This window comes from Punica granatum, chromosome 8 (assembly GCF_007655135.1).
Source record: "Punica granatum isolate Tunisia-2019 chromosome 8, ASM765513v2, whole genome shotgun sequence".
Classification (NCBI taxonomy): Eukaryota; Viridiplantae; Streptophyta; class Magnoliopsida; order Myrtales; family Lythraceae; genus Punica; species Punica granatum.
Window position 1 is genome coordinate 7,783,795 of NC_045134.1, and position 11,942 is coordinate 7,795,736.

Here is an 11,942-nt window from a genome sequence, read left to right on the forward strand (position 1 = left end):
TTTAAACGCAACACTAAATTCACTAGTAAAGAGTGATTAATTAGCTACGATCTATAACTTCAGTTAGTGACTCGTAAATTTCACTCTACTAGATTATCTTACTGCCCCAACACACTCATAACTATTCACCTTTTTTTTCCAGTGAAATCATAAGATTGTAGCTAAGACTAATTTTTACTTAGATGTTAGTTTGTTGTGAATCAAATTGTTTTAAGTAAATTTCAAATTACTGCAGTGTAAATAAAGTTCGTCATCTGACAATCCGATTTGCTAACCAAGAGATATATCATGTAGGATTTATGCTTCTCCTACTATGAGGTAGCTTTCATATCAACGAAGAAATAAGAGAGATTATTGGGTGATCCTACCTCGTCACATGATATGAAGAAGAACCAATTAAATTGCAATAAACTAAATAATAAGTGCTAATCACTCGATTAATTGTAGTAAGTTTTCTTAATTGAAGCAATCTTATTAATTCTTCCTCACCACATCATTATGAGGTAGGATCATTCAAAATTTTCTCAAGAAATAGGAAAAAATACTAACAAGAAAGCGGCTCGGCACTTGTTCCCCTTAAATAAGGTTTCAGTTCGAGTTTTATGAATGTAAAAAATCTTTAATCGGGAAAGTTCCACCCCTTCGGCTAAATTTTTTAATATTACAAAAATTTAATTTTTACCAAAAAAAGAAATGGGGAAAAATAACGCAAATAGTATTTGGTATATATATATATATATATATATGAAAACAAATCTCGTGCCGAATTCTCATCCATCACATCATTCAAAATATAAAACAGATCTCTCTCGCATTGCCACATAATCGCCTTTAGATTAAGGAAATTTTTTATATTCTTTTATCATAAAAATATTCTCATATATAAATTGTTCTACTCGAATAGAATATCTTCATAATATTTTCTTATTTAATTATATAATAGAAGATAATAACTATATCCACATATAGTCCGTTAAAATTTAAATATATATATATATGAAAACAAAACCCGAGCTAAATTCTCACGCCACTACATTATCAAAAATATAAATGGGAGCTCTCTCGCATTGCCACATAATCGCTTATAGATTAAGGAAATTTTTTATATTCTTTTATTATAAAAATATCTCATATATAAATTGTTCTAATTAAATAGAATATATTGATAATATTTTCTTATTTAATTATATAATAGAAGATATTATATCCACGTATAGCCCGTCGGAATATATAAGTATAATTCAATCAAGGGCTATAATATATAAATAGATAAGATGCCATTTACATTATACTATAATAGATGCCGTTTATATTTATATACATTATAATTATAATATATTCTCCTAAAGAAATCTTAGATGTGCATTTTATATATTAAACTAAGAGGAGGGCTTCTTCCATCGTGTGGGGTTGGCCAGGTACAACAGGGTCAATACGGAGTTATGGCTGGGTCACAAACAACAAGGTTAGTTATTTTGAATATTGATTTGATTGAACAAATTTAGATTTTGTAATTCACTTCAATACCGATCTTCTTCTCACAAGATATAACTCTAATACTTCTTTGTTATGATAAGGTGATTGCGGTTTTGGAATGATAAGTCATTTATTTGCTTATTGGGCTTAATTCAAAAACAACAATATTCTATCTCTTCTCCAAATTTGTAATTGACTTCGACACCAATCTTTTTCTCGCAAGATATAACTCTAATGCTTGTTTGTTATGATAAGGTGATTGCGGTTTTGGAATGGTAGGTCATTTATTTGCTTATTGGGCTTAATTCAAAAGCAACAATATTCTATCTCTTTTCTCTATTTTATTTTTAAATTATTTTTTAACATTGATTTGATTAAATAAATTTAGAATTTGTAATTGACTTCGACGCGATCTTTGTTTGACAGACTTTGATACCAATCTTCTTCTGGAAAGATAGAATTCTTAAAATTTTTAATACAAATTTCATATTAATTGTTTTATGAAACCTTTATTCCAATTTTAGTATGGCGTTGCTTTAGTAATTGAAGATCCTTCAATACTTATAATTCAATTGAGATATTTCTTTCATCAATTTTGAGTTTTATAGTTTTATTTATTTATTATTAGAAAGTTTGATATGAGAAATCATAACAATGATTAGCATTGATTTTTACTTTTTATTAAATTTTCATTGGGTGTATACGGACTTGGGCCCATATCCACTTAAAGCTCGAGCTGATAGGTTGTGATACACAATCTCTTATAAACTTGTGAAATTCCTTTTATATTTTCGATGTAGGACTTAACTCTTAACACCCGTCCTCACGTGGCAACGTGTGGCTTTAACACTTCACCTACACGTGCAACGTGGAATTGAACACCCGCCCTCAAAAACTGACTACGAGCCGGGACTGAATTTCCGTGCTCATGACTTAACTATGAGGTGGACTTTTTCTTACACCTCGGGCGAAAGGAGAAGGGATAATTGATAATAAGGCCACACTTGGGCCGGACTAAGGTAAGGCGTACTTTGGCTACCTTGAAACTAGACTTGGCGTGATGTGAGCCCACACGTGTGCCCGAAAGCGTAACCCGCTTTGATACCATGTAAAATTCCTACTAGCCCTATAAGCGATTGGACCAATCTCCAATCCAAAAGTTCGAGCTGATAGGTTGTAGTACACAATCTCTTATAAACTTGTGGAATTCCTTTTCTTTTTCGATGTGGGATTTATCTCATTTTACTCCTCAACACCCGCCCTCACGTGCAACGTGTGGTCTATCTCTGCCTACACGCTGTCACGTGCCCTTAATCACCCGCTCTCAACAATTGACCTCGAGCCGGGCTCTTCTTTCGTGCTCGGGCAAGGGGGACTAACACGAGGCGCTCACTTTGAGTACCCACGACATACTGGGCCCGGCGTGGTGTGGGTGCGCATACGCGCATAGGCACGCATACACATAACCTAGGCTTTGATACCATATTAAATTTCAATTGGGCTTATACGGACTTGGGTCCATTTCCACTTAAAAGTTCGAGCTAATAAGTGGTGGTACTCAAGTCTCATATAAACCCATGGATATTTTTTTTTCTTTTCCGATGTGGGATTTATCCCATTGTACTCCTCAACACCTGTCCTCACATGCAACGTGTGGTCTATTTCCGCCTATACGTTGTCATGTGCCCTTAAGCACCCGCCTTCAACAATTGATCTCGAGCCGAGCTCATCTTCCTTACTCGGGTGAGGGGAGACTAATACGAGGCTCACTCTTAGCTGCACTCGGACATATTGGTCCTGGCGCGGTGTGGATGCGCACACGTGCGTGGGCGCGCTACGCGTAACTTGGGCTCTGATACCATATTAAATTTCAATTTGGGCTTACACGGGCTCGGATCCATTTCCACTTAAAAGCTCAAACTAATAAGTGGTGGTATCCAAGTCATATATTAACCCATGAATTTTCTTTTTCTTTTCCGATGTGGAATTTATCCCATTTTATTCCTCAACACCCGTCCTCACGTGCAACTTGTGGTATATTTTTGCCTACACGTTGTTACGTTCCCTTAAACACCCGCCATCAACAATTGACCTCGAGTTGGGCTCTTCTTCCATGCTCGGGCGAAGGGAGACTAACACGAGGCGCACACTTTGGCTGCACTCGACATACTAGACCTAGCGCGGTGTGGGTGCGCACACACGCGTGGACGTGCTATGCTTAACTTGGTCTCTAATACCATATTAAATTTCCATTGGGCTTACACTGGCCTGTGTCCATTTCCACTTAAAAGCTCAAGCTTATAAGTGGTGGTACTCAAGCCATATATTAACCCATATATTTTCCTTTTCTTTTTCGATGTGGAATTTATCCCATTTTATTCCTCAACAATAACTAACTTTTGATCAAATCAAGACATAACGTTGATGTAAATGAGCAATGGTTGATAAAAGTCTAGGAAGTTATCAATCGAAAATTTTCTTAAACAAAGCTAAGAACAAATCCCACGCAATGCAAGGTCTTCCAGCTAGTTAGAAAATAGAGGTAATCATTGAGGGAAAATTGCACTATTGATACAAAATCTTATTGGAGTATAATAGTTTAGTGCATCAGCTTTTCTTTTTTTGTAACAATTTAATACAAAATATTTTAATTTGTTGCAATCAACCACATTTTGCCAACTGCTCATGGACACTGTTAGCATTTCCTAACGTGGTAGATGACATACCATATGGGCACCCAACATGGCACAAAAAATACACAAAACTTCATTTTTAAATCATAATTAAAATAATACAAAAAAATAAAAATGAAATGAAATTTAAAAAATAAAAAAGGAAAGTGATAAAAAAATTGGGGCGGGCGCTTGCCAGAGAGCTCGGTTGGGGGAGAGTTGTTAGTGGTGGACGCTCCACCATTGATTAAGTTGAAATAAATAAATAAATAAATAAGAAAAAAAAAAAGATAGAGCGGAAGAGGGAGAAGAAGAGGAGAGAGGGCTCCAACGAGGGTCGGAGCAGAAGAGAGGCGAAGGCTCCAATGTGGGCTCCAATTAGAGTTCGGACCATCGCACGCGCAAGAGAGAGAGAGGGGGTCTTGGTAGAGGAGAGGGAAGAGAGAGGGTGGGGAAGAGGGGAGAAAGATGTTTTACTTTTCATTTTTGTGTCACGTCGAATGTTGACATGTCACGTCAGATGCCATGTCAGCAAATGTTAAGGGAAATAGTGAACGGTTGGCGGAATGTAGTTGATTACTATAAATTAAGACATTTTGTACCAAATTATTGTGGAAAAAAGTTTTATATTAATATGTTACAATCCAAAAAGTTTTTTTTGTATCAATTATGTATTTTCTCAATAGATTGATTGCGAAGTCACCTTCTTTCTTTGTTTTTCCCAGTTATTTTTACTAACCATGAAATAACGATAGATATAGGTGGACTAATGAGAAACATATTATAACAAGTTTAGACTTCCTTGCGATTACACTCTAAGCCCATGAAATAAGAAATACACTAAAATAAGTTCAGAATCTCTTGCTATTATACTGTAAGCCCATGAAATGAATCAGATAATAAAGAGGAATCAAAACTCAAACCCAAACCCATAAACAAAAGAAAAAAACCAAACCCTATTCATTAAGAACATATATATCTATATTCTATATAATGTAATTTAGATTATTATCATGAGAGTCTCCCATTTTTGAAATAAGAAGCTGCCACGTGAGAGTTCCCGATAAACTCACAGCTCATGAATTATTAGCCATTCACATTCCTTGCATTAAAACATATATCTACATACAGTTATTTCATTTGATAGAATAATTATCCTCAAAAATTGGTTTACACTTTTTTCCGAAATGATAAATATGGCCTGTACAATCCAATCCCATAATAAGATTTAAAAATAACAAGCTAAAAGTGCATCTCTCTCTTTCATCATTTTACATCACGAGGCAACTGTCACGACCCACAAATTTCACATTGCACAACCGATGTTCATTGATTTTACATATAAATCTCATGTCTCCACATCGCATAGCAGATATGAGATTCACGGGACGTGATAGTGACCTTCCTAATCCTGGTTTCACAATTATCTCAATTACATTACTTTCCTGTTAGATTCTATTTGATTTATTTTTGTCCATTAATTTTTTATTTTCTGGTATTATCATTTACTTTACACTCTGTATTACTTTTTCTTTCTGTTTTGCTCATACTCTTGCTGGGAAGATTTAAGGTCCACAAGAAAATCAGGCATAACTTAAAAAATAGGGTCTATCTTTAGATTTTATATTTAGTCAAATAATACCAAACTTTCTACAAATATTTCATTATGGTCCAGAAGTTTTTTTCGTTACATGATGGTACAAAATGTTTCAAAGTTGTTTCATGATAGTACAAACCGTCAACTCGAGCTTGACGCCGTCAAGCCGACGCTGATGTGGATACTACGTGTCACCTCCTTGCTGACGTAGCCGAAAAATTTTAAAATTTTAAAAATAATTTTAAATTTTAAAAACTTTTAAAAATAATTTAAAACTTTTAATTTAAAATTTAAATTTTAATTTTAAAATAATTTTAATATTAAATATTAATTTTTTATAAATTATTTTTAAAAATTTTAAAAAAAAATTAAAAATTTTTAAAATTTTCAAAATTTTAAAATACTTTTTTATTTTTTTCTAATTTTTTACTCTTTTTTGTATTTTTTATTATTTTTTATATTTTTAAAAAAATTTTAAAAATTATATTTTTAAAAAATAATTTTCAAAATTTTAAAATATTTTTTTATTTTTTTGAAAATTTTTACTCTTTTTTGTATTTTTTTAATTATTTTTTGTATTTTTTGGACTTTTTAAAACTTTATTTTCTCTTAAATGACGTGGCGCACTATGATTGGTTTCACGTAACAAAAGTGACACATAGGACGCGCCACGTCAGCAAAATGTTAATGGTGTCAGGGCCAATTAACGGTTTGTACCATCATAAAACAACTTTGAAATATTTTGTACCATCATGTAACGAAAAAAAAATTTTGAACTATAATGAAACATTTGTAAACATTTTGGACCACTAATGCAATTTACCCCAAAATTTTATGCTGATCTTTCTTATTTGGAATTTTAATTTTTATAATTTTCTAGAACATGGATTTCTCTTACACGACATCGTATATGAATTGCATGTGATTGATATGACATCACATTCCATTAGAAAATAATCAAAAGGAGTTTAAAGAGAATATAAAGAGAGTGCAGCCATAAGCCTTTTCTTTAAGGGAAGTCATGCCATTACTTATGATTTATGAAGATAATTCATTTGACATCTCATTCCATTACTTTATCGAAGTGTATTCTTATATATATAAGTATGGTTTCTTCATTATTTGATTGAATCTTTACCTGAGAGGTGCTATAAAAGCATTTTGATGGGTTGAGGTAGGTCACTTCAGATTGACAATGGCTTTAGATTGGAATCATCAATAATTCTAATAATGCCAGAGTTTTAAAAGCTACCCAGAAAATTTTATTAAACTCATCATTTTATTAAGTTTTGTATTCAAAATTATTCTGACTTGAATTTCCACCCTACTGATAATGTTAATTTGATATTTTATGTACATAGCTTACATAAAATTGAAGAGCAAAACGTTGCGCCAAAACTTAAAAATGTCGGTTTTATAATGGAAACCGTAATTTCAAGTATCACAATACATTGTAATGAGTAAATCTAGATTTGGAGTTTAAAAAGACAAAGGAGGATACCAATTATCAAATGAGGGAATAGCGCAATGGCGTAAGCTTTTGCCTGATAATCAAAAGGTTTCAGGTTCGATATTCTATATAACTATTTGTGCCATTTTATTAGTTATTAGGATCTCTATTTCATTATACTAGGTCCACGAGCCTATCTTGTAATTGAAAAAAAAACAAAAAAAAAGGAGGAGGAGGATACCAATTCATCAATTTGGTAAGTCATTCAGAATATCAACATTTCCAAATGGTTTCTGTAAATTATCTTAGAAAAAACATACCAAACATTTGTTAATAGCTCTTGATTTTCTCTCTTTAAGTAGGTGATAATATATACTGCGGGTTAGTTAGCTAGTTAAAAGAATAATTGTTTATACAAATGGCACGAGATCCCACATTATATCTGCACAAACTCCGTACAAAAATGAAGGGTGGCTGTAGATTTTTTTCTTTTTTCAGTGGGATCACGATAATTCTCAGTTTATTGATTAAGATTAGTTCCGCTTTGCGTCATCAGCTCCGATCATGAGATGCTTCTGCTGTGCCTTATGCCACAATAAAATCCGTATTCAATTTGTCCCTTAACTATATCCTCGTGATTAATGGATGGAAGTGAGATGTGTGGGGTAATCTTATGGGACAAGGCTTGCCCTCATCTTCTGTTTAAAGTAACGGCCCTCATTTAACGACTACAGTGTATATGATGACACATACAGATAGCCTTGCAAAAGCAAAAGTGATATTAAAGAGATGTGTGTCGCCCTTTCTTTCCTCCATTTTTCCTGCAATGAGTGAGGCATACTGCCTTTTCTAAATTCGTTTTTTACGTTAAATGCCAAAAGAAATTGTTGTCAGAAAAATAAAAAAGGAAAAGATATCATAAACATAATACTTCAGGCCAATCTCTGTCTTCTGACCGGTTAGCCTCATGCCCGAAGCCCGAATTACAAGCCAGCCAAAATCCATGAGCTTATAGAAGGCCAAGCTTGGCAACCTCGACTGGCAGGACGAACCCAGCCAACCAAAGCCAAGACCCAGCTTGTAGACCATTAGGCCGGTGGTTTTCCAAACAGAACTTCATAGTTTTTTTCCCGACACAAAATGGGCGACAGAGTGTAATGGATTAAATATAAAGCCGTGGAAACACACTCGCTCCAAAATTTCACTGAAAAACATTAGAACCCCCGCAACATTCAGGATGTGTCTTTGCTTCCGTTCCACTCAGCCTGTTCTGTTGAGGTGTATCGGTACATGATATCTGATGAATAATGCCAGATCTGATCCTTGTCCACTGTCGCGGTTTGATGCGCATAGTTGTACGTGCCACATGTCGCAAATGGTAGACCCCTGATGGTGCTAATTACCCACTCCAACCGTCCTCCTCGTGTCGTCATCCCGTATCAAGCATAGATCCGAAGAAAAAGTCACACTACAATTCATATCTATGGATAGATTTTGTAAGCGAAACCAAATTGCAATTGAATTTGGGCACTATTAACACATAATGAAGAATGAGTCCTCCACAACTTTCACAACTTTAGTCACTCTGGCAGACCTCCCATTTGGCATATATACCGATGATGGACTTACAGCTGGTGTTGAATCAACGATTTGATCGGAGATTCCAGTCATCATCGACGCCCTAGTGTCAATAATCCAATCCACTGCCGAATTAATAGAAATGAGATCATTACTGGAAAGTCACACACGGGCTTACCTCCCGTGTGATAATTTGTACCATTGAATTGGCATGAGAAAATCGAAGTCTTCAGACTATTCGAAGAGCTCAACTGATAATTGGTCGACCACTTCATTCCTTTGTTTGGTCATTGAAAAGACAGGAAATGTCTCAGAACCGATACCGCTCTGATACCATGATCTCCTATTTGAACTGGAGCTCAAAGCTTGATTTTCGTTGATGAAGAATTGCAGGCATATATGCATCACCGATTGGAGAGAATTGGGAGCTCATCACATAAAATATGGAACAAATAAATCTATGCTAAATATATATAGTAACTACCAAATATACAAAAGCTACTAATAAATATATGAATAATAATAACCCATAATAGAATTCATTCACGACTTTTACAGCAAGGCATTTGCAACGATAACTCGCAAACAATCCGTATTTTACAGACAAGCCAAAATCAAGCCAGTAGTAATTATTACATAGCAGCATCTAGGGCACAATCGCTTCCGGCAATTGAAGTAGGTACTTTACATAAATGAAAGAAAACACCAAGAGGTGATTCATAATATCGAAAACACCGTTTGTATAATGGTTAGAATGAGCAGAATTGCAGCTGCAACGACAGAAATGATAGCCCATGGGTTGTGGAAGTATTTATGCTTCAAGGTCGCCTTCCATCGGTTCCACGGTCTATCGTAGTACGCTTTAAGTTCCCTGTAGATTTCAGCAAAATGGTTTTGATCGTAGCACGTTTGAAGACCATGTGAGATTCTGTTGAAGACATCTGCAGCCGCACTGCTTTCTCCCAAGGTGCGCCTTATAATTTCATTCTCGACAAGCAAGTCTATGTCCTGAGGAGTGTTTACCAGTTGATCCATGAGACGGAAGAAGTCAGTGAATATCCTCTCGCTGGGAAGATAGTGGCACTGCTCAAAGGCTAGTAGATTTCTGTATATCATTTCGCTCGCGCTGCCTATCGGCATGTACGGCAACCGGAGAAGCCCGTCTTCATACTTGATGCTGAAAAGATTAGAACTCTCACTTTTTTTGAAATCCAGTCCAGCTTCATGTAATTCAGACACGCTATGGATGTAAGGATGCTTTACCGGTGCTCGATCCCTCGGCTTTGGAACCTCCCCTGCATCATTGCATTCAAAAATGTAGCAACTCCTTAGACAATCCAGGAAGTGCACGGGGTTGGATCTTTGGACACTCTCGAGATCAGGCTTACTTGCCCCATCCCTATCGCTGCTGACAAACTCGCAAACAAGACTAATCACGTCGACTTCTGGACTGATAAAGGTGTCGAAAATTTCTTCGAGGATAAACATAGGAAGCTGATTCTCAACCAATATCACGTCTCGTTGAATGTCGATTAACATCTTGGGCCTCCCAAAGATCCTGCAGCTCTTGAAGTCCAGTGGCTTCACATCACTGCTGCTCTTGAAGTCCAGTGGCTTCACCCTGCTGCAGCTCTTGTCGTCCTGTGCCTTCAGAAGACTGTTCCTCAGCAAAAGCTCGACGAGAAATGCTGCATCGACCATGAAAATTTTTGTCAACTTGTCGCTTTTCAGATGACCCACTCCTTCGTAGGCGTAGCTGTTTCGCAATTTTTCTTCCCTTCCCTGCATGAATTGAGCATAATCTGCGAATTTAACCTTCAGTCTGGCAAGGAAATCTTTGAGGAACCTCTTCTTATACTCTTCCATGGCTTCCAAACCTTCTCTTTCATGGTGGATCGGGCCGATGGACACAACCTTAGGGTTGTACAGCGATTCATTCCCGGCTGTTCGCAGCCGCTCAGGAACTTTGTAAATACAATGCTCCCCCGATAGCTCAGACCAGCTATTGAGTTCCTCCTCCAGCGAGGCGAGCAGTGGAGTTATTTCAGGGTTCTTATTTTTTTTAGGCGAAGGGTTCTCTATGTCAACAAACTGATCTGACTGATTCTCATTTCCCACCTCTGGTGATATATTTTCCAGTCGGATTTTCTTATCAATCATAGTCACCAGAAATGGAAAGAAAACCAATGCAGGAAAGAGAAGCAAAAACTACTAACTAGATCAACCGAAAATTCGTATTTTGTTTACCGTACAGCACGCTTAAAAGTGCCCATCCGACATTCTGCACACCATTGGCTCAACGGACAATGTGAGAGGGTCTCTTCTGCAGACTGAGACCCACTCCAGTGCTCAAGTTACTAAAAATTTTTGAAAACTCCCAGTCGAAACCTGAGATGTAGATGAAGAGCTTAATGCATGTAGCCTCGCCTTCCCTTCTATATATAATAGTGAGCGACTACCTGGCTCTGGTATAGTGTGGCTTGGACTTGGAGTGAGTGCAACCAATAACCGCGAACGACCGTACGGGATTGAATAAAGTAAACAGTTGTTCTTTTACGAAATGCGGTACAGATAATTGAAAAGCAAGATTTTGATTGAATAGATTGGACTGGACCATCTTTATGTGGGTTAAAGTAGACACTTGATGGACCTTCATGAGGAAAATAATCGGGCCTTGGAGAGCCTTCTTCACCCGCTTGAAGCATGTGTGGGACCTCGGTTCTCACCGGCCAGCTGGTTAATGTTGGAATTGGATTGGTTTCAGATTGAATTCCTTGGGCACTTCGGTGACTGCTGGAAAGACACTGACTGGTGGAGATGAGACTTGTGTACCGGGAAGGAAGTTCTTAGGATGCCTCAATGGTGGTTGGAATTAGCATGAGATTGAATTTTGCGAGGTCGATGAATTTCATTTCCACATTGTTATGGCACCCAAATATCACTATAAACCTTGAATGATTAATACATGGGCAGTTTGCATGGATAGGTCATCTATGATCAATATACGCCACGTCATGCTACCATTCATCATAAGCAGTGTTCTTCTTCATCTTCCTCCTGACGCATACCAAATAGGCCATAGGGACGTTTTACTTCTCGACTTCTGACTCCTCGAAGGATGCCATCAAAACTCACCAGCCATAGTGATTAGTACAAAGGGTTTTGGTTT

General features: G+C 36.4%; 1 protein-coding gene across 2 annotated transcripts; it reads right to left on the reverse strand.

The window, feature by feature from the left end:
- Positions 1–9,272: 9,272 nt before the first annotated feature.
- Positions 9,273–11,234, reverse strand: LOC116187045 (UPF0481 protein At3g47200-like). Of its 2 annotated transcripts, XM_031515626.1 has the most exons (2): positions 10,037–11,234; positions 9,807–9,950 (listed from the first exon to the last, which is right to left on the reverse strand). In XM_031515626.1, exons 1-2 carry the CDS (start codon positions 10,931–10,933, stop codon positions 9,939–9,941), a joined length of 909 nt encoding a protein of 302 aa, XP_031371486.1. In that variant the 5' UTR covers positions 10,934–11,234; the 3' UTR covers positions 9,807–9,938. The 2 variants fall into 2 exon arrangements, with proteins under 2 accessions (XP_031371485.1, XP_031371486.1); XM_031515625.1 differs by having other exon boundaries at positions 9,273–11,225.
- Between the last annotated feature and the right edge of the window lie 708 nt (positions 11,235–11,942).